Source organism: Gekko japonicus, unplaced genomic scaffold (assembly GCF_001447785.1).
Source record: "Gekko japonicus isolate JY-2015 unplaced genomic scaffold, Gekko_japonicus_V1.1 scaffold1899, whole genome shotgun sequence".
In the NCBI taxonomy this organism is placed as follows: Eukaryota; Metazoa; Chordata; class Lepidosauria; order Squamata; family Gekkonidae; genus Gekko; species Gekko japonicus.
This window is the reverse complement of record NW_015176509.1, coordinates 242,451-266,054: the sequence shown is the minus strand read 5'-3', so window position 1 is coordinate 266,054 and position 23,604 is coordinate 242,451. Positions and strand designations below refer to the sequence as shown.

At 49.2% G+C, this 23,604-nt stretch overlaps 1 protein-coding gene across 1 annotated transcript in view; it reads left to right on the top strand.

The window, feature by feature from the left end:
- TNPO3 (transportin 3) overlaps positions 1–23,604 on the top strand; it is a 67,410-nt gene that overhangs the window by 4,756 nt on the left and 39,050 nt on the right. The window contains exons 4-9 of the mRNA XM_015427347.1: positions 1,808–1,874; positions 3,837–4,000; positions 16,509–16,652; positions 20,646–20,821; positions 22,657–22,795; positions 22,971–23,117. Of these exons, the coding sequence (XP_015282833.1) occupies positions 1,808–1,874; positions 3,837–4,000; positions 16,509–16,652; positions 20,646–20,821; positions 22,657–22,795; positions 22,971–23,117 (837 nt within the window). The remainder of the gene's footprint in view (positions 1–1,807; positions 1,875–3,836; positions 4,001–16,508; positions 16,653–20,645; positions 20,822–22,656; positions 22,796–22,970; positions 23,118–23,604) is intronic.

Here is a 23,604-nt window from a genome sequence, read left to right as displayed (position 1 = left end):
GAGGACAGCAACAGGTATCGTCTTACCTGGCATCTCCCCCCCCCTTTTTCCTACTTGCAGGACAGCAACAACGCTCCCTCTAAGCTGTGGAGTCTTGTGAGCAAAAATTCTACTTTGTGAGCAAAGGCATTGAAAGTTGTGAGCGAGCGATTTGGCCGCTGCATCAATTAGTTTACTCCGGAGCCCTCCTTCCTGAGCGAAGACAAAAAATGTGTGAGCCGGAGGCTAAAAAACTGTGATCTAGCTCACACTAACTCAGCTTAGAGGGAACACTGGACAGCAATACATATTTTATCGACTTTGGCACCATTCTATGTTCTTTTAACTTGTAACGTAACTGTTTTATTCTTGGTTTTATATTGTATTTTTGTTGTTGTCATCAACCGCCCTGAGGACCTGTGAACTCAGGGAAGGGCGGTATATAAATGGAAAATATAGATAAATAAATAAATAGTCCCTTAGCGAATACAGAGGGAAAGTATAAGAAAATCCCATTCGGGGAACACATATGCCCCTGCTGTAATGTAGGCACTGAAAATCTAGAACATGTTATGTTCAACTGTGAGGCCTATAATAATCTCCGGGAATCTCTTTCATTCCCCAAGTTCTTACCTCTAACCAGTAGGCAAAGAGCCCGTATTATGAAAAACCTCCTCTCAGATAGGCACTCGGGGGTAACACACCAAGTGGCTAGATTTGGATGGAGTGTTTCAAGAATTAGAAAATCAATAAGAACACAGCAAGCTAAATGTTAATCATTAGTTGCTGTAGATTTTCCGGGATTTGTGGCCGTGGTCTTGGCATTGTAGAACCTGACGGTTCGCCAGTAGCTGTGACTGGCATCCTCAGAGGTATCACACAGAAAGAGGGAGGACTCTCTGTGTCAAGGTGAGAAGAAAAATGGTAGGCAGGTAATTTACATCTACTCAGGAAGGTGGGATAGGGCTGAGTCATTATCTTGTAGGAGTTCCCCAGGCTGTGAACAAGCTGAACCCGGAGGAGCTTTCCTGAGGAGGTTCTTTTGTATATGGATTGTATACGGATTGGATATGGAGGATGCCAGTCACAGCTACTGGCGAAGCGTCAGGTTCTACAGTGCCAAGACCACAGCCACACAACCCGGAAAATCTACAGCAACTAATGAACTCCGGCCGTGAAAGCCTTCGACAACAATTGTTAACCGTCTACCTCCTAAGGAATTCATTATGTGTTTTATAATGCATTTTACTGTTCTGTCAAGCCTTTTTACCTGTATTCATAGGTGTTTTTTACTACTAAGTTTGTAGTGTTTCAAACGTTAACCGCTGGCTTCGGCCGTAAATAAAACTTTATTATTATTAAAAACAGGGCATTTTTTTGTAGAAAAAGCCCAGCAGGCACTCATTAGCATAATAGGCCAACTCCGTTCCTGTGCGTTCCTGCCCCAAAATAGCCCTGATTATAAATAAATAAATAGCCGGTCACTCTGGGGAGTGAGACGTTGGGCTATTAGGGACTTCCTTCGTCTAATCCAGCGGGGCTGCCCTTTAAAGTGAGACGTCGGCAGCGAGTCTCTGCTTCTGTTTGCTGGCAGCTCGGGCAGGCGCTGGTACTTCCTGTGTAGTTGCGTGCCGAGTGGGGCCCAGAGTCCCCCCACTGTCGTAGCCGTGGGCCAGCATATTCCCTTGCAGTGTCTTTCTGAAAGCACATCGGTAGTATTGGGGGGGCATGTTTCATGGTTTTTTGGGGGGCAGGGAGGAGGGGACGGGCCTCTTCTTGATGAACGGGTGTGTCTGAACCCACCGCTCTTTCCTTCTCCCCGGTTCAGCTTGCATTAGCAATAGCAGACCTCGCCCTGCAGATGGCCTCTTGGAAGGGCTGCGTCCACACGGCAGCTCGGGCAGGCGCTGGTACTTCCTGTGTATCTGTGTGCCAAGTGGGGCCCGTAGTCCCCCCACTGTCGTAGCCGCGGGCCAGCATATTCCCTTGCGGTGTCCTTCTGAAAGCACATCGGTAGTATCGGGGGGGGGCATGTTTCGTGGTTTGGGGGGGCAGAGAGGAGGGGACGGACCTCTTCCTGGTGAACGGGCGTGTCTGAACCCACCGCTCTTTCCTTCTCCCCGGTGCAGCTTGCATTAGCAATAGCAGACCTCGCCCTGCAGATGGCCTCTTGGAAGGGCTGCGTCTGCCGCATAAATTAGTTTTCTCTGGAGCCGTCCTTCCTGAGCCGAGACGAGAAACGTGTGAGCCGGAGGCTAGAAACCTGTGAGCTAGCTCACACTGATTCAGCTTAGAGGGAACGCTGGTCCCCAGCATGGTGCCCGTGGCACCTGCCAACACCTTTCCTGGCCCCTGACAGGTGGGCCGTCCCACAAGGGGCTTTTGCGCAGCAAGCCTTCCGATCGGCCACTGGAGAATTAATTGACTGCAGATTATTTTTTTTTTGAAAAAAAGTTGCTTCAGCAGCAGCTGCCAACACAATACCGTATGACTGAAGGTAAGCTGTGGCAGCCCTTTTGTGCCCGCACCCACCATGGAAGACCAAAGTGTGTGAGCCGGAGGCTAGACACCTGTGAGCTAGCTCACACTGATTCAGCTTAGATGGAACGCTGGTCCCCAATGTGGTGCCTGTGGCACCTGCCCACACCTTTCCTGGCCCCTGCCAGGTGGGCCGGGCCACGTGGGGCTTTTGCGCAGCATGCCTTCTGATCGGCCACTGGAGAGATAATTGACTGCAGTTTTTTTTAAAAGAAAAAAGTTGCTTCAGCAGCCGCTGCCAACACAATAACTGTATGACTGAAGGTAAGCTGTGGCAGCCCTTTTGTGCCCGCACCCACCATGCTATGTTCGAATTCTTAAGGCTCAAAAAGGTTGGGGGCCCCTAGTCTAAGTGGATGAGTTGGAACAGAATGCCCACGCAACCGAAAATAGTCTGCCGCCTTTGAAATGGAGGTGGGGGGGAGCAGGCCGACGTTTTGGGCCCTTCAAAAGCAGATGCAAAGCTCTGGGGCCCTAGTTTCCCCTAACTGAAGCAGGCCAATGGAATTAAAGCAAAAATTGGAATCCCGCTAGCACCTCAACACTATGTTTTGATTTTTAATACTGTTTTTATATTGCCGTCTTATTTTACAAGGAACTGTATTAGTGGAATGAATTGGTGTTTTTGTATTGTGTGAGTTTTTATTCTGTTCCGAGCCGCCCAGAGCCAGCCTAGGCCGGATGGGCGGGATAAAAATAAAATAAATAAATAAATGTGCTCTGTGCGTCTCAGGTACCCTAGAGGGGAAACGGGGTCTTTGGGCTGTGTTTGCTCTTGCCCAGAAAAGAGAAGGAAGCAAAACTTAAATTTATGCTGCCGGCCGCTGGCCCCTGTGGGAACCTGGGTGTCCGGCTCGGTGGCCCCTCCGTCTTATCCAGGGTCGCTTCCCTTCTTTCCTTGCTGTGGTCTTCTGGCACTCCCTTGACAGCAATGCTCCCTCTAAGCAGTGGAGTCCAGTGGAGTCTTGTAAGCAGAAATTCTACTTTGAGCTACTGGCATGAAAGTTGTGAGCCAGCCATTTGGCTGCTGCATAAGTTAGTTTGTCCTGGAGCCCTCCTTCCTGAGCTGAGACAAAAATGTATGAGCTGAAGGCTAAAAAACTGTGAGCCAGCTCACACTAACTCAGCTTAGAGGGAACACTGCTCCGGAGCCCTCCTTCCTGAGTGGAGACAAATACGTGTGCGCCAAAGGCTGAAAAATGGTGATCTGGCTCACACTCACTCAGCTTAGAGGGAACACTGCTTGGCAGTGCCATCTGCCCACCCTGCGGAGTCCCACTTCTGGGCCTTTTCACGTCTCCCCTTCCTCCCCTCCTGGATCTCCAGGTACAATAACGACGTGACATCGCTGCCTTTCTTGCTGGAGATCCTGACGGTACTGCCGGAGGAAGTCCACAGCCGATCCTTGCGCATCGGAGCCAACCGGCGCACCGAGATCATCGAGGACTTGGCCTTCTACTCCAGCACGGTGGTCTCGCTGCTGGTAAGCTGGGATCCGCCAAACGGATGGCTGAGGGGGAGAGCTCGGGAGGCAGGGCTGGCAAAGCAGCATGGCCCAACAGTCGGAGTGCTACCTTGCATGGTTGTTGTGAGGGTCTGACAGAGGAGGGGAGAACCACACAGGTTGCTTTTTGGAGACGGGGGTGGGATACCTCTGCCCATCTGTCACAGGTTTGTTGGGCTGTCCTCGTTGTTAGCCGGTCAGTTCAGAGCGACTGACGTTCAGCCCCGTAAGTCTGGTTTGGGGGGCATTGTTCTTTGGGGGGGGGAGTCGGGGTTCCGCCATAACCAAGCACCTGCCTTGAATGTAGGAAGTCCCACCTTCAGTTAACACAGTGAACTGCCTTCGACCAAGTCAGGTCTGTCTAGGTCAGTATTGTCTACTCTGACTGGCAGCTGCTCTCAGGCTGAGATCTTTCACCTCCCTTGCTGCCTGCAGTCCTTTTCTGGCTTGAACCTGATCCTTCCTGCACGCCCAGCAGGGCTCTGCCACTGAGCCACGGCCCCTGCCATCTCACGTGGCCGTTGCCAATCCAAGCAGACCGTACAGGGCTAAACAGAGAACAGTTTGCATGTGTGTAAGGCAGTTTTGCCTGTGGAGATGTCACATTGAAAGCTTAGTATGTATACTGCGGTGGCTCAAGTGGTTAAGACGCTGAACTGCAGGCTGTGGAAGGTCGGTAGTTCAGCAGTTCGAGACCCGAGTGTGCCGCATGACGGAGTGAGCTCCCGTCTCTAGTTGGCTCCTGCCAACCTAGCAGTTCGAAAGCAAGAAATTGCAAGTAGATAAATAGGTACCACTTCGGTGGGAAGGGAACAGCGTTCCGTGCGCCTTGGTGTTTAGTCATGCCGGCCACATGACCACGGAAACGTCTTCGGACAGCGCTGGCTCTTTGGCTTTGAAACGGAGATGAGCACCGCAACCCTAGAGTCGGATTCGACTGGCTTTCGAGCAAGGGAACCTTTATTTATTAACTGCTCTTTGCCCAAGGACAATTCTACTGAGGACACTTTGGCGACACAATCATAGGAAGGCACTTTCAGGACCAGAAATTATTACCAGTGAAACACCACTTGGAGGCCTCATTTGTACTTTGATTCTGTGTCCAGTGGTTTCATTTTGGAAGAATTCTTTTCTGGTCCTTCTTGTATTTCTATCTTATATCTGTATGATTGGACTGTACTATTATATAAGCCAATTTGTTCCTCATTGTGTTTGACCTCTGAAGAAGGCCTATACGGGTCGAAACGCGTCAGGTCAAGTCCATTAGCCCTTGTGTGTTAGATTCAGGTATTTTTACGTGGGGTGTGATTGGGCCCTTATATATTTTAAAATCCTTTGTTAATAAATACATGTATCTTTTTATATATTATACATATTAAGCTTTTATTGTTGGCCCTCTTTTCTACTTGACTAAGCTTTTCAGGTTCTGGATCCCAGGTTTCTGGGTTCAGTCCCCCCCCCCTCTTTTTGTCCCAGTTTTGTCCCAGCGATGTCGCATTACCCATTAATCTGCCTTATAATAAATCAGACCCTCGGTCCATCAAAGTGGGTATTGTTGACTCAGACTGGCAGTGGCTCTCCAGGGTCTCAGGCTGAGGTCTTTCCCATCACCTCCTGCCTGGTCCTTTTTAACTGGAGATGCTGGGGAGTGAACCGGGGACCTTCTGCATTCCAAGCAGAGGCTCTGCCACTGAGCCACAGCCCCTCTTTACAGCTCTCCAGGGTCTCAGGCAGAGGTCTTTCCCATCACCTCCTGCCTGGTCCTTTTTAACAGGAGATGCCAGGGATTGAACCTGGGACCTTCTGCATGCCAAGCAGAGGCTCTGCCAATGAGTCACAGCCCCTCTTTACAGCTCTCCAGGGTCTCAGGTGGAGGTCTTTCCCATCACTTCCTGCCTGGTCCTTTTAACTGGAGATGCCGGGGACTGAACCTGGGACCTTCTGCATGCCAAGCAGACGCTCTGCCACTGAGCCACAGCCCCTCTCCAATAACTGAGCACATGAAGCTGCCTTATCCTGAAACAGACCCTTGGTTCCTCAAGGTCACTGTTGTCTACTGAGACTGGCAGTGGCTCTCCAGGGTCTCAGGCGAAGGTCTTTCCCATCACCTCCTTTTGTTGTTGTTGTTGTTCAGTCCCACAGTCGAGTCCGACTCTTCGCGACCCCGTGGACCAGATCACGCCAGGCCTTCCTGTCTTTTGCCATCCTTTGAAGTTGGCTCAATTTCATGTTCGTTGCATCGATGACACTGTCTAACCATCTCACCCTTTGCCGTCCCCGTCTTCTTTGACCTTCAGTCTTTCCCAGCATCAGGGTCTTCTCCAGGGAGTGCTCCCTTCTCATTTGGTGGCCAAGGTCTTTGAGCTTCAGTTTCATTATCTGGCCTTCCAGGGTTCATTTCTTTTAGGATTGACTGATTTGATCTTCTTGCAGTCCAGGGGACTCTCAAGAGTCTTCTCCAGCACCATAGTTCAAAAGAATCTATTCTTCGTCGCTCGGCCGTCCTTATAGTCCAACTCTTCTCGCAGCCATACATGACTACTGGGAGTACCATTGCTTTGACCATGCGGACTTTTGTTGGCAGGGTGATGTCTCTACTTTTTATCATGCTGTTTAGGTTCGCCATCGCTTTCCTCCCAAGGAGCAGGCGTCCTTTAATTTCATGGCTGCTGTCACCGTCTGCGGTGATCTTGGGATCCCAGGAACGTGAAGTCTGTCACTCCTACCTGGTCCTTTTTAGCTGGAGATGCTGCTGGGGATTGAACCTGGGACCTTCTCACACATACTGAATCAGACCCTGTTACCCAAAGCACCAATACACATGCAGCCCTTGAAGCGAGCAAAAACACCCTTTACTGTCAAAGAGAAACACGTGTGTTGTGGGGTATTAATTGCCGAGACTGTAACCTATGTATACGGGAGTTGAGCTACAGACTGACACTCAGAACAAATGGAGAAGGATAAGCATCTTAAACAAGAAATTAAATTTATTAAATTAATAGAAAGAGAACCAGGTTAAGTCAGGTACATGAAAACAGAGGTGCTACAGAAAGGGAATAAATGCACACGTGACATACAAACACAGTTTAAATCCTTCCCCTGACTCCCTGCTACTAAGGGAGAAAATGAAAGGTAATCTGGCTGCCAAACCCTGGGGGCAGAGTGTGAGAGCAGCTTGGTGTCGTGGTTAAGTGTGCGGACTCTAATCTGGGAGAACCAGGTTTGATTCCCCAACTCCTCCACTTGCAGCTGCTGGATGACCTTGGGCAAGCCATACTTCTGGCAGAGCTGTTCTTGAAAAAGAGCCGTTTCTGTCAGAGCTCTCTCAGCCCCACCTACCTCACAGGGTGTCCTGTTGTGGGGAGGGGGAGGGAAAGGCGTTTGTAAGCCGCTCTGAGACTCCTTTGGGTAGTGAAGGGCGGGGCAGAAATCCAATCTCCTCTTCTTCTTCTTCTCCACTCCTCCACATGCAGCTGCTGGTGTGACCTTGGGTCAGTCACAAGTTCTCTCAGAGCTGCTCTTGAAAGAGCAGTTCTTGAGAGAGCTCTCTCAGCCCCACCTACCTCACAGGGTGTCTGTGGTGGGGAGGGGAAGGGAAAGGAGTTTGTCAGCCGCTCTGAGACTCCTTTGGGTAGTGAAGGGCAGGGTATAAATCCAATCTCCTCCTCTTCTAATCAAATGAAAGGTAATCAAAAGGTAATCAAATGAAAGGTAATCAAAGACAGCTGGGCGGCTCTGGAGAAGTGCGGCAGAATGGGCTGGAAAAGTAGAAACGCCAACTACACAGTTGGGGTAACAGACTGGGATCCAAAACCTGCTACCAGTTCTATAGATTGAGGGATGACCTTTTATACATTTTTGCTAAGACTGAGGAGGGGGAAAGATGTTGGCATTGGAATGTGGGAGGTACAAAAACATCTCTCCGGAGATGAGCTAATTTGAAAGGGTTTTTGTGTGTGTGTGTGTGTGTGTGTGTGTACATTGTGGAGCTGCGGTGGCTCAAGTGGTTAAGACGCCGAACTGCAGGCTGTGGAAGGTCGGTAGTTCAGCAGTTCGAGACCTGGGTTGCCGCATGACGGAGTGGGCTCCCGTCTCTAGTTCCAGCTCCTGCCAACCTAGCAGTTCGAAAGCAAGAAACTGCAAGGAGATAAATAGGTACCACTTCAGTGGGAAGGTCACAGTGTTCCGTGCGCCTTGGTGTTCAGTCATGCCGGCCACATGACCACGGAAACGTCTTCGGACAGCGCTGGCTCTTCAGCTTTGAAATGGAGATGAGCACTGCAACCCTAGAGTCGGATTCGACTGGCTTTCGAGCAAGGGAAACCTTTACTTTTTACATTGCGGAGGGGTTTTTTTCTTCTTTTCCATTACAGGTAAAAGTACCAAGGAGACGTGTTCCTTTAGGGAGACGGAGAGCTTAGATAGGCAGGCGGACAACTGAGTACTTTACATGATAGAGTAGAGGGAGAAATCTTCAGCACTTAAGATAAGGAGGAAATGGCTGGGGCGGGCCCATTTCTCATTGTCTTCATTATTTGGGTCATTAGTAAGGCCAGATTATCAGCAAGGGTGCCCCTTAGGTGCTTGGGGGGGGGGGAGGCTCTGCGGTTGACTCCCACCAGCTATGGCTTCCGCATGATTAATGGAGGAGTCGCCTCACATTACTTGCACGTCCTCAGCTCCAGACTCCGTCTTAAAAAAAGATCAGGCCGGTAGCCAGGATTTCGTGGCTTGTGGGGCAAACTCTTTTCTGGCGGGGCTGAAGTTCTCAGTGCAGAAAGAAAAAGCCATCTAGCCAGTAGAAAGCTTTTACCAGGATAGTTCTCTAAATTGCACGCTGCCAGCCACTTTAAGCCGCCCTGAGCCTGTTCGCGGGGAGGGCGGGGGTAGAAACTGCATAAATAAATAAATAAATAAATAAATAAATAAAATTAAAATTTAGAGAAGGAGAAGAAGAAGAGATTGGATTTATACCCCGCCCTTCACTTGGAGTCTCAGAGCCGCTGACAAACTCCTTTCCCTTCCCCTCCCCACAACAGACACCCTGTGAGGTAGGCGGGGCTGAGAGAGCTCTTGACAGAAACTGCTCTTGAGAGAAGAAGAGATTGGGTTTATACCTCGCCCTTCACTACCCAAAGGAGTCTCAGAGTGGCTTACAATCTCCTTTCCCTTCCCCTCCCCATAACAGACAGACACCCTGTGAGGTCGGTGGGGCTGAGAGAACTCCGACACAAACTGCTCTTTGTCAAGGACAGCTGTGCCAGAGCTTGTGACTGACCCAAGGTCACATCAGCAGGTGCAAGTGGAGGAGTGGGGAATCAAACCCGGTTCTCCCAGAATAGAGTCAGCACACTTAACCACTACACCAAACAGTTCTCAGCTGCTGTGAGTTAATCACTTCTGCCAGCCAAGCAGTTCTCAGCTGCTGTGAGTTAATCACTTCTGCCAGCCGAAGCAAAAGTTGGCAGGTGGGGGTGATGACTTCTGTAGCCAAGAAAGCTAACACTTAGGCAGGAAAACTGTCTTCAAGGAGACCAGTTTCTTGACACAGAGCTAGAAGGGATCCTAGAGGTCACCTACTCCAACCCCCTTGCTTAGCGCGGGAATTAGTCCACTACAGCACCCCACTCTGCTTAAAGGAGCTGACACCTTTAAAAAAAGTCTTTAAAATGATTGGAAAAAAGCATTTGCAGGAGAAATACTTGGGGTGCCGTGCCTCTACCCAAGGGGGTAGAGCCCCCCAAAGCCCGACTGTAGCTACCAGCCTGGCTAAGATGCGCAAATGCACGGGGATCCAAGATGGAGGGTCCCCGGTGAGAGGGCGTCCCGTGGCACCAACCCTTGGTCCACCCAGGACCTTCTGCATGCCAAGCAGATGCTATACCCTCCCATGACAGTGTGGACGTCGTCACCAGTCTGGATGGGAGATCACAGCAAAGCCCGCTTTTCATCTTCAATTAGTGCCGCATTTTCCCCTTTTGCCAATTAACCGAGGAAAGCTTTCAGCTAATGGAAGTCACAGCAACCTTCCACAAAGATGCTATCGGAGGACGAGCGAGGTTTGATGGCCCCCGGCGTCTGTGCCTGGCGGGGCAGGACCGGCGCTCAGAGCCTCGGATGTGGAGGATCCGTCCCCTGCAGAAGGTGTCCTGTAGCGACGATCCCAGCTCAGGGTTTGGATAGGCCGGCAGGCTGTCTATACCGGAGGCCGAATTGCTGAGGACAGCAATTCCTCTGCCGGCTTTTGCTGAGCTTTCATTCTGACATCAACTCGTGGCTCCGACTGCCGGCTGACTCTCTCACGACGGAGTGCGCTTCCTGTTTGGGTTGCTCCCAGATTCCCCGTCTCGCTCAGTGAATCTCCCAGAGTGCACCGCGGCCCCTTTGGTTGTCTGCCACCTCTAAGATGGTGGCCACACTCCGGGTTTGTGTCGATTAGCCGCTTGTGAGGTTCTTAGTGTAGACAGGGCTCTGTGTGCGGCACCCATCACTGTTTCTGTGACATTGTCAGGGTGTGTGTGTGTGTGTGTGACATGCTTGCTTATAGGGGAAACGGTTTTACCTTTAAACACTCTCTGTGCATATAAACTTGGTAGTTTTCTGCTGGCACCAGGAATTAAAATTCCAATTCTCTCTCTTTTGTTAGTATGACCCAAGGTCTGGGCACTTCAGAGGACTATGTGGCCCTGAGGAAGAACTGTACTGATTTCTGGGATAAGTTTAAACAAAAGTCGATTTATTTAATAAAGAACAAAATAGGTTTCTGGTTATTTTGAACAGTTGCTGAAGAAAGGAACTTGTAAATATAACTGGCAGAGCTTGGTGCTACAGTTTCTCAAACTCCCAAAACTCCACTCTGACAGGCTTATACATTCAGTATGATCTCTCTCTATTTCATATATATAGATATACAGGCTAGTCTCTTTGTTTTATTCACACTGAATAGAATCAACTCTCTTCGTCACACAGACTAAACTGTTGGCCTTAGTCATATAAAGTTAGACTCAAAATTCCATAGTCCCACAGACTATGTTCTCTTCCAACTTCACACACAGTCATCCGCCAGTCACAGCACACTCATCTCCCCCTATGTCTCTCCTTACATCACTGCATTCAAACTCATCAAAATCATTAAATTATTTAAAGACACATGCACACACCAAAACATGGAATCATTACAGGGGGGTTAAAGGATTCACTGGAACCTGGTGGATGAACAATATTCTCCAATATTCTTCTTTACGTGTAAGCTAGCTGATAACAAGCCGCGTTTCGCCAAAGGCTTCTTCTCAGACTTCTGCTCCAAAGGGAAACATTTCACCGACATGTTGCTTCTTTGCACAAAATTGCTGCCAATCTCAAGTCAAAGTGCAAAAAAAGCACTTAGGTTCCAGTATCAGAGGAAGCTACATTAGTTTGTCTACCAGGCCCCAGTGAATCCTGGAACTCCTGCGGGACTATTAAAACTTGGAGGCTGTGTTCCATATTATTGGCGTTTCTGGTGTATGAGTTGATAAAGTTTAAATATATCTATGTCCTGTGGTATGTAAAACACGCCTTGTTATATTTAATTTCATTACGTTTGTATTACATTAGACTCTGTCCTCTTTATTATATCCTTATTACATTTCGATACAGTTGTTTAAGACTTGTGGTTGTTTACTGTTGAGCACAGATTATTTCCTTGGCTTTGCACGCTCAAGAAGTACGCAGAACTGCATTAAGAGCAAGGTAACGCATGCAGTAGGAGCTGCGGTGGCTCAAGTGGTAAAGACGCTGAACTGCAGGCTGTGGAAGGTTGGTCGTTCAGCAGTTTGAGACCCGAGTGTGCCGCATGACGGAGTGAGCTCCCGTCTCTAGTTCCAGCTCCTGCCAACCTAGCAGTTCGAAAGCAAGAAATTGCAAGTCGATAAACAGGTACCACTTTAGTGGGAAGGGAACAGCGTTCCGTGGGCCTTGATATTTAGTCATGCCGGCCACATGACCACGGAAACGTCTTCGGACAGCGCTAGCTCTTCGGCTTTGAAGCGGAGATGAGCACCGCAACCCTAGAGTCGGACTCGACTGGCTTTCGAGCAAGGGAAACCTTTACCTTTTACTAAGAAACAGACAATTCATATACTACGGTACAAAAATGTAATCATTACAACACCCACTTAATGGGAACAGACAGCTCTGTTGTCGAAAAGGACGCAGTTCCTTTAATGTCAAAGAGACGAGTGAAGAAGACACTGGGATGAGATTTCCGGATATAGTTCTTCTAGTTTTGAACAGAGTTCTTCCTCAGAGAAATACTGGCAATCTAAAAAATGATAACAACAACCCATAGACCAGTCTACAAGGCACGTATAAACTTGTAATGTCGTAAGTACCATAGTAACACTAGCTTACCCACTATCCTGTAATATGTTCATTGTTTGCAAACTGGCTGATATAACATATCACTATAATTGTTTGGTAGAATTCTTTATTGCATTACATTACATTGTTGATGAGTTATGTTTAAGCGTTTTTGTTCAGTGTTTTTCTAGACTGTCCATTTGACTGCTGTGATTCCTAAGCCAGTTTGGTGTAGTGGTGAAGTGCGTGGACTCTATTCTGGGAGAACCAGGTCTGATTTCCCACTCCTCCACTTGCACCTGCTGGATGACCTTGGGCAAGCCATAGTTCTGACAAGAGCTGTCCTTAAAAAAGAGCAGTTTCTCTCAGAGCTCTCTCAGCCCCACCTACCTCCCAGGGTGTCTGTTGTGGGAAGGGGAAGGAGTTTGTCAGCTGCTCTGAGACTCCTTTGGGTAGTGAAGGGCGGGGTATAAATCCAATCTCCTCCTCTTTCTTTTGAAGAGAAGGAGCTCCATGCATGGTCAGAGACACTTTATCATGTCTCTTATCCGTGTCGATTTCTTGAAATAAGCAGAAGAAGAAGAGAAGAGATTGGATTTATACCCCGCCCTTCACTACCCGAAGGAGTCTCAGAGCGGCTTACAATCTCCTTTCCCTTTCACCTCCCCACAACAGACATCCTATGTGGTAGGTGAGGCTGAGAGAGCTCTTTTGAGGACTGCTCATGAGAGAACATCTCTGAGAGTACTTGTGACTGACCCAAGGTCACACCGGCAGCTGCATGTGGAGGAGTGGGGAATCAAATCCGGTTCTCCCAGATTAGAGTCTGCACTCCTAACCACTACACTCTCAGCATGGCTACTGGCGGGAAGGACATAGTGCCGAATTTTCTCAGAGATTGGCAGGGACCAAAAGACCCCACTGAGCTGTCCCCTGCGCCCTGCAGAGCTGTTGTTCTCATCCCGGTTGGGCTGTGGTCAGGCGAGGGTCTCTGAATGACTCTGGCAAGCGAGCCAGTTTGGCAGTCCTTCAAAGTCCCGCCTCTCTTCCAGGGCTCCAAACCAATCCCCCGTGATTTAGGCCTCATGCCAAGCCACGTGATTGCCAGCCAATCAGAGCCCAGGGAACTCTGCTGGGTGGGGGCAGTCTTGGCGTAAAAAAGGAGGGAAAACCCGTTTTTTGCCTCAGACAGGGGATTTTGGCGGCTCTGTATAAGCCTCGCCTTAGCCAGGCTTTTATTTGGCCTTTTTTTGGTGTAGGGTTTGGGAGTCGGCTGAGGGAAGAAAGCTTATTTTAGTGTGACAAACAAGCACCCTGTTGAGAGCCCCTCATTCCTAACTGGCGCATGCCGGTTCTGTGGAAAGGGGCTCCGTGAGGGAAAAGGGCAGCCCTGAACCCGCTGAGGGAACCTCTCCAGAAAAAGCGGGAATCAGATATCCCCTCAGGGGTTATTTACTTTTGTTTTTCCGCTGTATCTGAAGAAGCGTGCTTTCCCACAAAAAGCTTATACCTTTAAGCTCTTTTGGTCTTAAAAGGTGCCACTGGTCTCAAACTTTGTCCTGCCGCTTCAGGCCAGCATGGCTACCCTCCTGAATCTTATCCCCTCAGGGATTATTTATTTCATTTGAGAGCAGTGCTCCCTCTGAGCTGTGGAGTCTTGCGAGGAAAAATCCTGCTTTGTGAGCCACTGGCATTAAAGTTGTGAGGGAGCGACTTGGCGACCACATCCGTTAGTTTGCTCCGGAGCCATCCTTCCTGAGCCAAGGCAAAAAATGTGTGAGCCGGAGGCTAAAGAAACGTGAGCTGGCTCACACTAACTCAGCTTAGAGGGAGCACTGTTTGCGAGCCAGTTTTACTTTATATATCTAAGATATAAGATGGAGTAGCCGTGTTAGTCTGTAGCAGCAGAAAAGAGCAAGAGTCCAGGAGCACCTTGAAGACTAACAAAATTTGTGGCAGGGGAGGAACTTTCGGGCGTCTCATAGCTCACTTCTTCAGATACCCGTTATCTGAAGAAGTGAGCTATGTGACTCCCGAAATCTCCTCCCCTGCCACAAATATTGTTAGTCTTCAAGGAGCTCCTGGACTCTGGCTCTTGTTTGTTCACGTATCTAAGTTATCCACACGTCATATCGACCTAATTAAAAACACTTTATTTTCTGTTAAACCTTGGTTTTATTTATGTATTTTACTTTCAGTTTATATCCCGCCTTGCCGGTGTAAACTGGATCCATCTCCACCTGTGTCTTGTCTGTCAAGTAAAAAAAAATCTTAAATAACATAAATGGTAACAGCCCAAGACAACTAACAAACCGGAAAACAGGCTGACAACTCAGCGCTTAGGATGAAATGAAATACAATTTCTCTACTGCATTTTAACAATGTTATTTTATCATAGCTAATAACACTTCCACATTTGTTACGTATTCTTTCTTCCATAAACACACCAAAAGTACAGGAAAAAACAAGCAGGTTGATGAAACACCCCGGAGTTGATTTTCGTTTCGTTCACAACTTCATCCAAACACACTGAAGCACCATGAATTGTTCCCTCTAAGCCGTGGAGTCTTGTGAGCAAAAATCCTACTTTGTGAGCTGCTGGCATCAAAGTTGTGAGCGAATGATTTGGCTACTGCATAAACTAGTTTGCTCCGGAGCCCTCCTTCCTGAGTGGAGACAAAAATGTGTGAGCCAGAGACTACAAAACTATGAGCTAGCTCACACTAACTCAGCTTAGAGGGAACATTGGCACCGTGGTAGTCTCTCTTGAAAACCTCCTATTCACAGTGTCTTCACATGATATTCCATGCCATGATTTCAAATACTAGTTTGTATCCTCATCGATTTTACTGGAGAGTCCCGTCCCGGGCATACAAACAAATCAATTTGCCATGAAGTCATGGCATAGAACATCATGTGAAGACACTATGAATAGTAAGTCAAAAATCTTAAAAAGCAGGGGTCTCTGTTCACCTCACATATAAGCACAGCCTCAGTCGATCAGGTTTTGAAATAAGAGACCTTTAGGGAGCACATTACGTGCTACCAGTCCTTTGTTTTAAAGCTTGCATCACCCTTTTAATTGGATTGTGGGGCAGCTGGGGTAAAAAGAATCTATAGGAGAGACCAGAGTGGGGAACTGGATATTCTTCAGGCCAGAGGGCAGTTGCCTTAGAGCCCCCCCTACCCCATAGCTCCCCCCCACCAGTTTGCAAGGCACCCCTCCAAGACACTCTCCCCAGGAAGTTCCCACCTCTGTTAAGAACCTAAAAAGAGCCCTGCTGGATCAGGCCAGCAATCCATCTAGTCCAGCATCCCGTCTCACACAGTGGCCAGCCAGTTCCTCCGGTGGACCAGCAACAGGGTATAGAGGCTGGGGCCTTCCCCGATGCTGCCTCCTGGCTCTAGGATTCGGAGGATTAGTGCCTCTTACGCGGAGGTCCCCCTCCGTTGCCATGGTTAGTAGCCATTGATAGACTTCACCTCCATGAATCTATCTAATCCCCTTTTAAAGCTGTTTATCCCTGTGACCATGACTACATCCTCTGGTGGCGAATTCCACATTTTAATCATTCTCTGTGTAAAGTAGTATTTCCTTTTGTCTATCCAGAACCTACTGCCCACCAGCTTCACTGGATCCCCTTGATTTCTAGTATTTTGGGTGTGGGAGAAAAAGTTATCTTTGTCAGCTCTCTCCATCCCCATGCATACTTTTATAAACCTCTTTCATGCCCCCCCCCGTTGTCTCTTTTCTAAACTGAGAAGTCTCCGTCTCTTCAGCCTTCCCTTATCATCTTGGTTGCCCTCTTCTGTACTTTTTCCAGCTCCGCAATGTCACTTTTTGAGATGACGGTGAACTGTATAAAGTATTCCAAATGAGACTGCACCATAGATCTATCCAGCGGCAGTACAATATTGGCCCTTTTATTCTCATTCCCTTTCCTACAAAGCCCTAACATAGAGTTTGCCCGTTTCACCACTGCAGCACACGGGGTTGACACGTTCATCTTTCCCCCCTCTCCATATCAGGAAGTTCAGACCCCATTAGTCTTCGGACAGCGCCGGCTCTTCGGCTTGGAAACAGAGATTCGACTAGCTTTCGAGCAAGGGAAACCTTTACCTTACCTTTCCTTCTGTGTCTGTGCAGGTGACCTGCGTGGGGAAGGCCGGCAACGATGAGAAGATGCTCATCAAGATCTTCCGCTGCCTGGGAAGCTGGTTCAACCTCGGGGTCCTGGACAGCACCTTCATGGCCAACAGCAAGTTGCTGTCGCTGCTCTTCGAGGTTCTGGTACGTCTTCCAGTCCCCTGAACGGCCGCGTGTTGCACGACGCCCAGGCGTTACGAAAGTCATACCCATAATCAATGTTCCCTCTAAGCTGTGAAGCCCTGTGAGCAAAAATTCCACTTTGTGAGCTACTGGCATTAAAGTTGTGAGCAGGTGATTTGGCTACTGCATAAATTAGTTTGCTCTGGAGCCCTCCTTCCTGAGCTAAGACAAAAACATGTGAGCCGGAGGCTAAAAAACTGTGAGCTAGCTCACACTAACTCAGTTTAGAGAGAACACTGCCAATAATAATTAACAACTGAAACTTCTATTGAAAATAATTACAACACTTTAGTAGATAATAACGTCAATACTCATAAATGCACCAGTTACAAGATACCAGTTGCCAACGAATCCAAAAGGATCTAATCCAATAAACACAAAATCTTGGAAGTAGCAGAAATGGATAAATTAAAGATGGAATTACGAAATAAATCTCAAGACTGCTTCTGGGATAGATGGAAAATAATCTATGACTGGCTAAAGATGGGAAAGATAGAATAGAAATGAAACTAGGCTAGTTAAAAATTAAAGATATTGTAATAGAAGTTTGATGATTGTGTATAAGAAGGGATGAAGACTAAACCGAACTGAAATGGGATTAATTAAGGACAAGGAAAAGCAGAAAAGGTCAAAGATAAGAGAGGAATGTGCTGATATGGAAGGATTATATGATGTGATGTTATGTTATGTTAAAAAATGAAAATAAACTGTTAAAAAAAGAAAAGAAAATAATTACAATACTTTAGTAGATAATAACATCAATACTAATAAATACACCAGTTACAAGATACCAGTTGCCAACTAATCCAAAAGGATCTAATCCAATAAAGAAATAGCTAGGACATCCTATAAACACATACAGAAGAATTACATGAAGACGTAACAATCACAATGAGGAAAAATAACATCAACAGTGTGGGGTAGAGATGCCAGTAACAGAGCTACAAGGTCCCAGTTTACTTCCCTCGTTTCCTTAAAGGTTCTTCCTCAGTCGCTATTACAAAACGATATTTCTGTATTGAACGAAACCATGAGCAAATTTTTTCAAGCCTCCCACAGGAGTAGCCTGGGTGATAACCTCCTGGTCTCCCGTCCGGGATATAAAGCTTATATACTCATCAAGAAGAAGAAGAAGAGGAGACTGGATTTATACCCTGCCCTTCACTACCCAAAGGTGTCTCAGAGCGGCTTACAAACTCCTTTCCCTTCCCCTCCACACAACAGACACCCTGTGAGGTAGGCGGGGCTGAGGGAGCTCTTGACAGAAACTGCTCTTTTTCAAGGACAGCTCTTATCAGAACCATGGCTTGCCCAAAGTCATCCAGCCAGGTGCAAGTGGAGGAGTGGGGAATCAAACCCGGTTCTCCCAGATTAGAGTCCACGCTCCTAACCACTACATCAAACAAGGAACATATACTCCATAGTCAATTCGGCACAGCCTGATAACATTCAAAGACGGAAAGTTCTTGTAACTTGTGTATTTATTAGTATTGGTGTTATTACCGTTTCCCCCCGAAAATAAGACACTGTCTTATATTTATTTTTTCTCAAGAAGACACACTAGGGCTTATACCACAAATGCATAGAAATCCTGCTAGGGCTTATTGTTGGGGTAGGTCTTATTTTCGGGGAAACAGGGTATGTACTAAAGTGTTGTGTTATTTTCAATAGAAGTTTCAGTTGTTAATTTTTATTGGTATCACTTTCATAACGTTTGGGGGTCTTTGGCACGCAGCCCATTTTTGGAGTGTTTTCATTGATCACAGCAGCTCTTTGACTCCGTCGTCCGTTGTTGTCTTTAACTATTTGCGTGTTGCATGACGGGCAGCTGGACGAAGCGGTAAGCGATTGATTGCTTGGGGCAGGGTTGGAAGGACTTTCGGGAAGCCGCAGCTGCATCCTCTTACTTTTGACTTGACGCCGAGCTCAGGGTCCCCAAAGCTCGGCTTGGCTTACTAGCCCACCCCATCTGTTTGTGCTCATCGTTGATGCTCCCCCCCCACCCCCAAGTCCTTGAGAATGTATAAAGGGCTTGGAGAGGAGGCAGGGGTTTCTCGCATTTGCTCTGGGGTACAAGGAATGTAAGACCCAGGGTAGGAGGGGCTTTGCACCTTCTCCGAATGTCTAGGAAGAGTCAGGTAAGACCCCCTCTGCTTTTTCATGGCCCTTGCACGTGTCTGAGGACTGGAGGGGCGAAGGGGTTGGTTTGCTCTGGTTTCTCCCCCCTGGCTTCGGATCAGATCAGCAGCCACGCAAGAGTCGTCTGCTTCTTGTTGCCTGTTCTAAGTGTCGGCACGGGGAGAGCTCTCCAACAGCCGCGCTCCTCCTCTTTGTCGGAGGGCCGGAGGCGCTTGCCCCTGGCAAGCGGGTTTGCAGCCACCCGGCAAAGACATCCTTCGAGCAGGTCTCGGCCCAATGTAGTGCTTTGAACACCTTCGGGCAGTGAATATGAATGGGCAGAGGCAGACGGGTATGCGGTCCGCATCGTGGTCTCCGTTTCCTGCCTGGCTTCTGACAATTTGTAGAATTTGACATCTGGGGGAAGAACAGCTCCCTCTAAGCTGTGGAGTCCCATGAGCAAAAATTCTACTTTGTGAGCTACCGGCATTATTTTTTAATTATTATTTATTTATTTTGGCATTTTTACCCCGCCCTCCCCGCGAGTTGCGAGCGAGCGATCTGGCTGCTGCACAAATTAGTTTGCTCTGGAGAGCCAGTTTGGTGTAGTGGTTAAGAGCGCGGACTCTAATCTGGGAGAACCGGGTTTGATTCCCCACTCCTCCACTCACACCTGCTGATGTGACCTTGGGTCAGTCACAAGCTCTGGCACAGCTGTCCTTGAAAAAGAGCAGTTTGTGTCAGAGTTCTCTCAGCCCCACCTCCCTCACAGGGTGTCTGTTGTGGGGAGGGGAAGGGAAAGGAGTTTGTAAGCCGCTCTGAGACTCCAAGTGAAGGGCGGGGTATAAATCCAATCTCTTCTTCTTCTTCAATAGCCATCCTTCCTGGGCTAAGGCAAAAACGTGTGAGCCGAGAGGCTAAAAGACAGCGAGCTAGCTCACACTAACTCAGCTGAAAGGGAACACCGCTCTGGAGCCATCCCTTCCTGAGCGAAGACAAAAATGTGTGAGCCGGAGGCTAAAGAACTGTGAGCTAGCTCACACTAACTCAGCTTAGAGGGAACATTGCTCCTGGGTATCCCCTGGCACTCAGCCATTCTGGTCACTTAAGTGATCCCTGTGTCGTGCAAACTGCACTGGCTGCCTATTGAGTACCGTTTCAAGGTGCTGGAGCTTGCCTTCCAAGCCCTCTATGGCCAGGGACCTACATACTACCGTTGAGACCCCCTCTCCCCATAGGGCCTCGGAGGACACTAAGGTCCACGAAGCAACATCTTCTGGCAGTCCCCGGCCCCAGGGACGTCTGACTAGCCTCGACCAGGGCCTTCTCGACCCTGGCCCCCACCTGGTGGAGTGAGCTCCCATACGAGATCAGGGGACCGCGGGACCTTGTACAGCTCCGCAGGGCCCGCAAGACGGAGCTCTTGCGCCAGACTTTCAGTTGAGGGGGCGGGTGTCCCCTCTTCTATCGGGCTTCCCCTTCAGCAGGTTAGTTCTGCGTTTACTAACTCGGAACCCCGGTCCAAAAAACTTCCCCAATCTGAAAAACACACCGGAATTTAGTTTGTATTTTTACTGTCGTATTCTAATTGTTCTTAAGTTTTTGTCTGTGGGAATTGATGGAACCCTCCCTGAGCCTGCTATGTGGGGCAGGCAGGGTAGAAATCCAATAAAATCGATCAATCAGTCCTGACATTAACAATCGTAGAGGAAGGGAGATGTAGCTGACCATCGAAGCTGTGGCAAGAGAGGCAGCCCCAAAGGTTGGCAGCCAGACAGTGCGGTCCCCCCTCCCCTGCAGGCTGTCTAAGCCGGCTTATGCTCTGTCGCCTCCCAGCAACAGGACAAGACGTCGTCGAATCTTCACGAAGCCGCCTCGGACTGCGTCTGTTCGGCCCTCTACGCCATCGAGAACGTGGACTCCAACCTGCCCCTGGCGTTGCAGCTCTTCCAGGGGGTGCTGACCCTCGAGACGGCCTACCACATGGCCGTGGCCCGGGAGGATCTGGACAAGTGAGTAGCCATGTTCGAAGGCCTCTTCGGCGCCCAGAATAGAGAAGGTGCAGGCCCTTTTCAGCATTCAGCAGCTTTGAAAGTTCAGTCCGTGAGGCTGATGTAATCGGCCCCGATGAGCAGATTTATGACAGTCTCTTCTGTTCACTCTTTTAGTGGTCAGTTTTTTATTTAGGAGCTGCGGTGGCTCAAGTGGTTAAGACGCTGAACTGCAGGCTGTGAAAGGTCGGTAGTTCAGCAGTTCGAGACCCGACTGTGCCGCATGACGGAGTGAGCTCCCGTCTCTAGTTCCAGCTCCTGCCAACCTAGCAGTTCGAAAGCAAGAAATTGCAAGTCGATAAATAGGGACCACTTCGGTGGGAAGGTAACAGCGTTCCGTGTGCCTTGGTGTTTAGTCATGCCGGCCACATGACCACGGAAATGTCTTCGGACAGCGCTGGCTCTTCGGCTTTGAAACGGAGATGAGCACCGCGACCCTAGAGTCGGACTCAACTGGCTTTCGAGCAAGGGAACCTTTACCTTTTTATTTAGGGAAAAGTTCTCAGGTGTTCCAAGGGCCTTGCCGCACTAGTTGGGTGCAAATCCACCTGTAAATGTATCGGGCTTGAGAGTTCCCATTTAAGAAAGGGCAGCTCACGAGCATGTTGGTAGTTGGGGACGTATGGCTCTTCTATAGAATATTTTTCCAGCAAGAAAAATAGCTGCCACTGGGAAAGGTAACCCACTGAGCAGCAGAACTGGGTCACCTGGAGAAGTGTGGGACCCTGGGGTGGGGGGTGCACATCCCCATATTTCCATGGGTTGCTTCAACAAGTTACCTGAGTGAGCAAGGTTACCTGGGGTGCAAGCCTAACTTTTCCTTGGAAGAAGAAGAGTTGGTTTTTATACCCTGCTTTTCACTACCTGAAGGATTCTCTGTGTGGCTTACGATCTCCTTCCCTGCCCCTCCCCACAACAGACACCCTGTGAGGAAGGTGGGCTGAGAATGCTCTGAGAGAACTGCTCTTGAGAGAAGAGGAGATTGGATTTATACCGCGCCCTTCACTACCCAAAGGAGTCTCAGAGCGGCTCACAAATTCCTTTCCCTTCCCCTCCCCACAACAGACACCTTGGGAGGAAGGTGGGCTGAGAATGCTCTGAGAGAACTGCTCTTGAGAGTACAGCTCCGAGAGAACTGTGACTGACCCAAAGTCACCCAGCTGGCTGCATGCGGGAAAGTGGGGAATCAAACCTAGTTCTCCCAGTTTAGAGTCCGCCGCTCTTAACCACTATGCCAAGCTGGCTTTCCAAGCTGGAGAGAAAGGCCTGGGGTATAAATGAGTTAAATAAACGAAACAAGCCAGACTGTGATGTAAACTCCTTCAAAAGTCTGAAGTCTGAAGCGAGCTGGCCACATTTACAAAAGAGGCACATTGATCTTCCTGGTAGTTGTTGATGTTCAGTCGTACAGTTGAGTCTGACTCTTCGCGACCCCCTGGACCACATCACACCAGGCCCTCCTGTCTTCTGGTGCGTGGGTCTAATCTGGGAGAACCGGGTTTGATTCCCCACTCCTCCACTTGCACCTGGCTGGATGACCTTGGGCAAGCCGTAGTTCTGATAAGAGGTGTTCTTGAAAAAGAGCAGTTTCTGTCAAGAGCTCTCTCAGCCCCACCTACCTCAGGGGGTGTCTGTTGTGGGGAGGGGAAGGGAAAGGAGTTTGTAAGCCGCTCTGAGACTCCCTTGGGTAGTGAAGGGCAGGGTATAAATCCAATCTCTTCTCTTCTTGACACTGGGGTTTCCCACGGCGAAGGCTCTCGCTCAGTGACCTGCACTGCCCCATTCCTCTTTTTCAGGGTTCTGAATTACTGCCGGATCTTTACTGAACTCTGCGAGACGTTCCTGGATAAAATCGTCTGCACTCCAGGCCACGGCCTGGGGGACTTGCGGACTATAGAGCTGCTCTTGATCTGCGCAGGCCACCCGCAGTATGAGGTAGGAAGCCAGCAGCAATGTAGTGCCTTTGCAAGGCAGAGAAGATTGAATGGCTGTTGGGGTGGGGTGCAGAGATGCCAAATTGCAGCACCAGGCATTGCTCTTTTGTGTGTCTGCCGGTAGAAGGGACGGGGGGGCGGCCACTAGTTCAAAACACGCTTCCGCCCTTCCCCAGGTGGTGGAGATTTCCTTCAACTTCTGGTATCGGCTGGGGGAGCACCTGTACAAGACCGAGGACGCCGTCATCCACAGCATCTTCAAGGCCTACATTCAGAGGCTGCTTCACGCCCTGGCGCGGCACTGCCAGCTGGATCCAGACCACGTAAGCCTGGCTGGTCTCCTTTCCCGCACCCAAACCAAAACGCGGGTTCACCCTTTTCCTCTTGGCTCGGAAGAAAGTGAGACCAAGCGAGGAGGTGGCTTCTTGGATGTGACCGCGCGCCCCTCCTGGGAAAGGCAATTTCCCCCTACATGAGGTTCCCTTGCTTTGGTTCTCCCCCCCCCCCTTCCAAAAGATGCAGGTCTCTCTCTCTCGAATCCCTTAGGGGGCAGAGATGCCTGCCTCATCACCATATGCCCCCAGTACCACTCCCCCATCCCCGAATGCGAATAGAAAACAATGGCGGGTTTCGTTTGTGAAGGGAGCAAAGAATGTGGAAGAAGAGGGCCATTTCCTGCGGGAGTGCATAGGAGCAGAGCTCCGGCAGTAAGGTATTCAGGGGGCGGGCACATGCAACAAGCCCCGCCCCTGGAGCCCTCATTCGGGCCACAAGGAGCAAGAAGCAGCCAAATAAGTTGCAGCGCCGCCC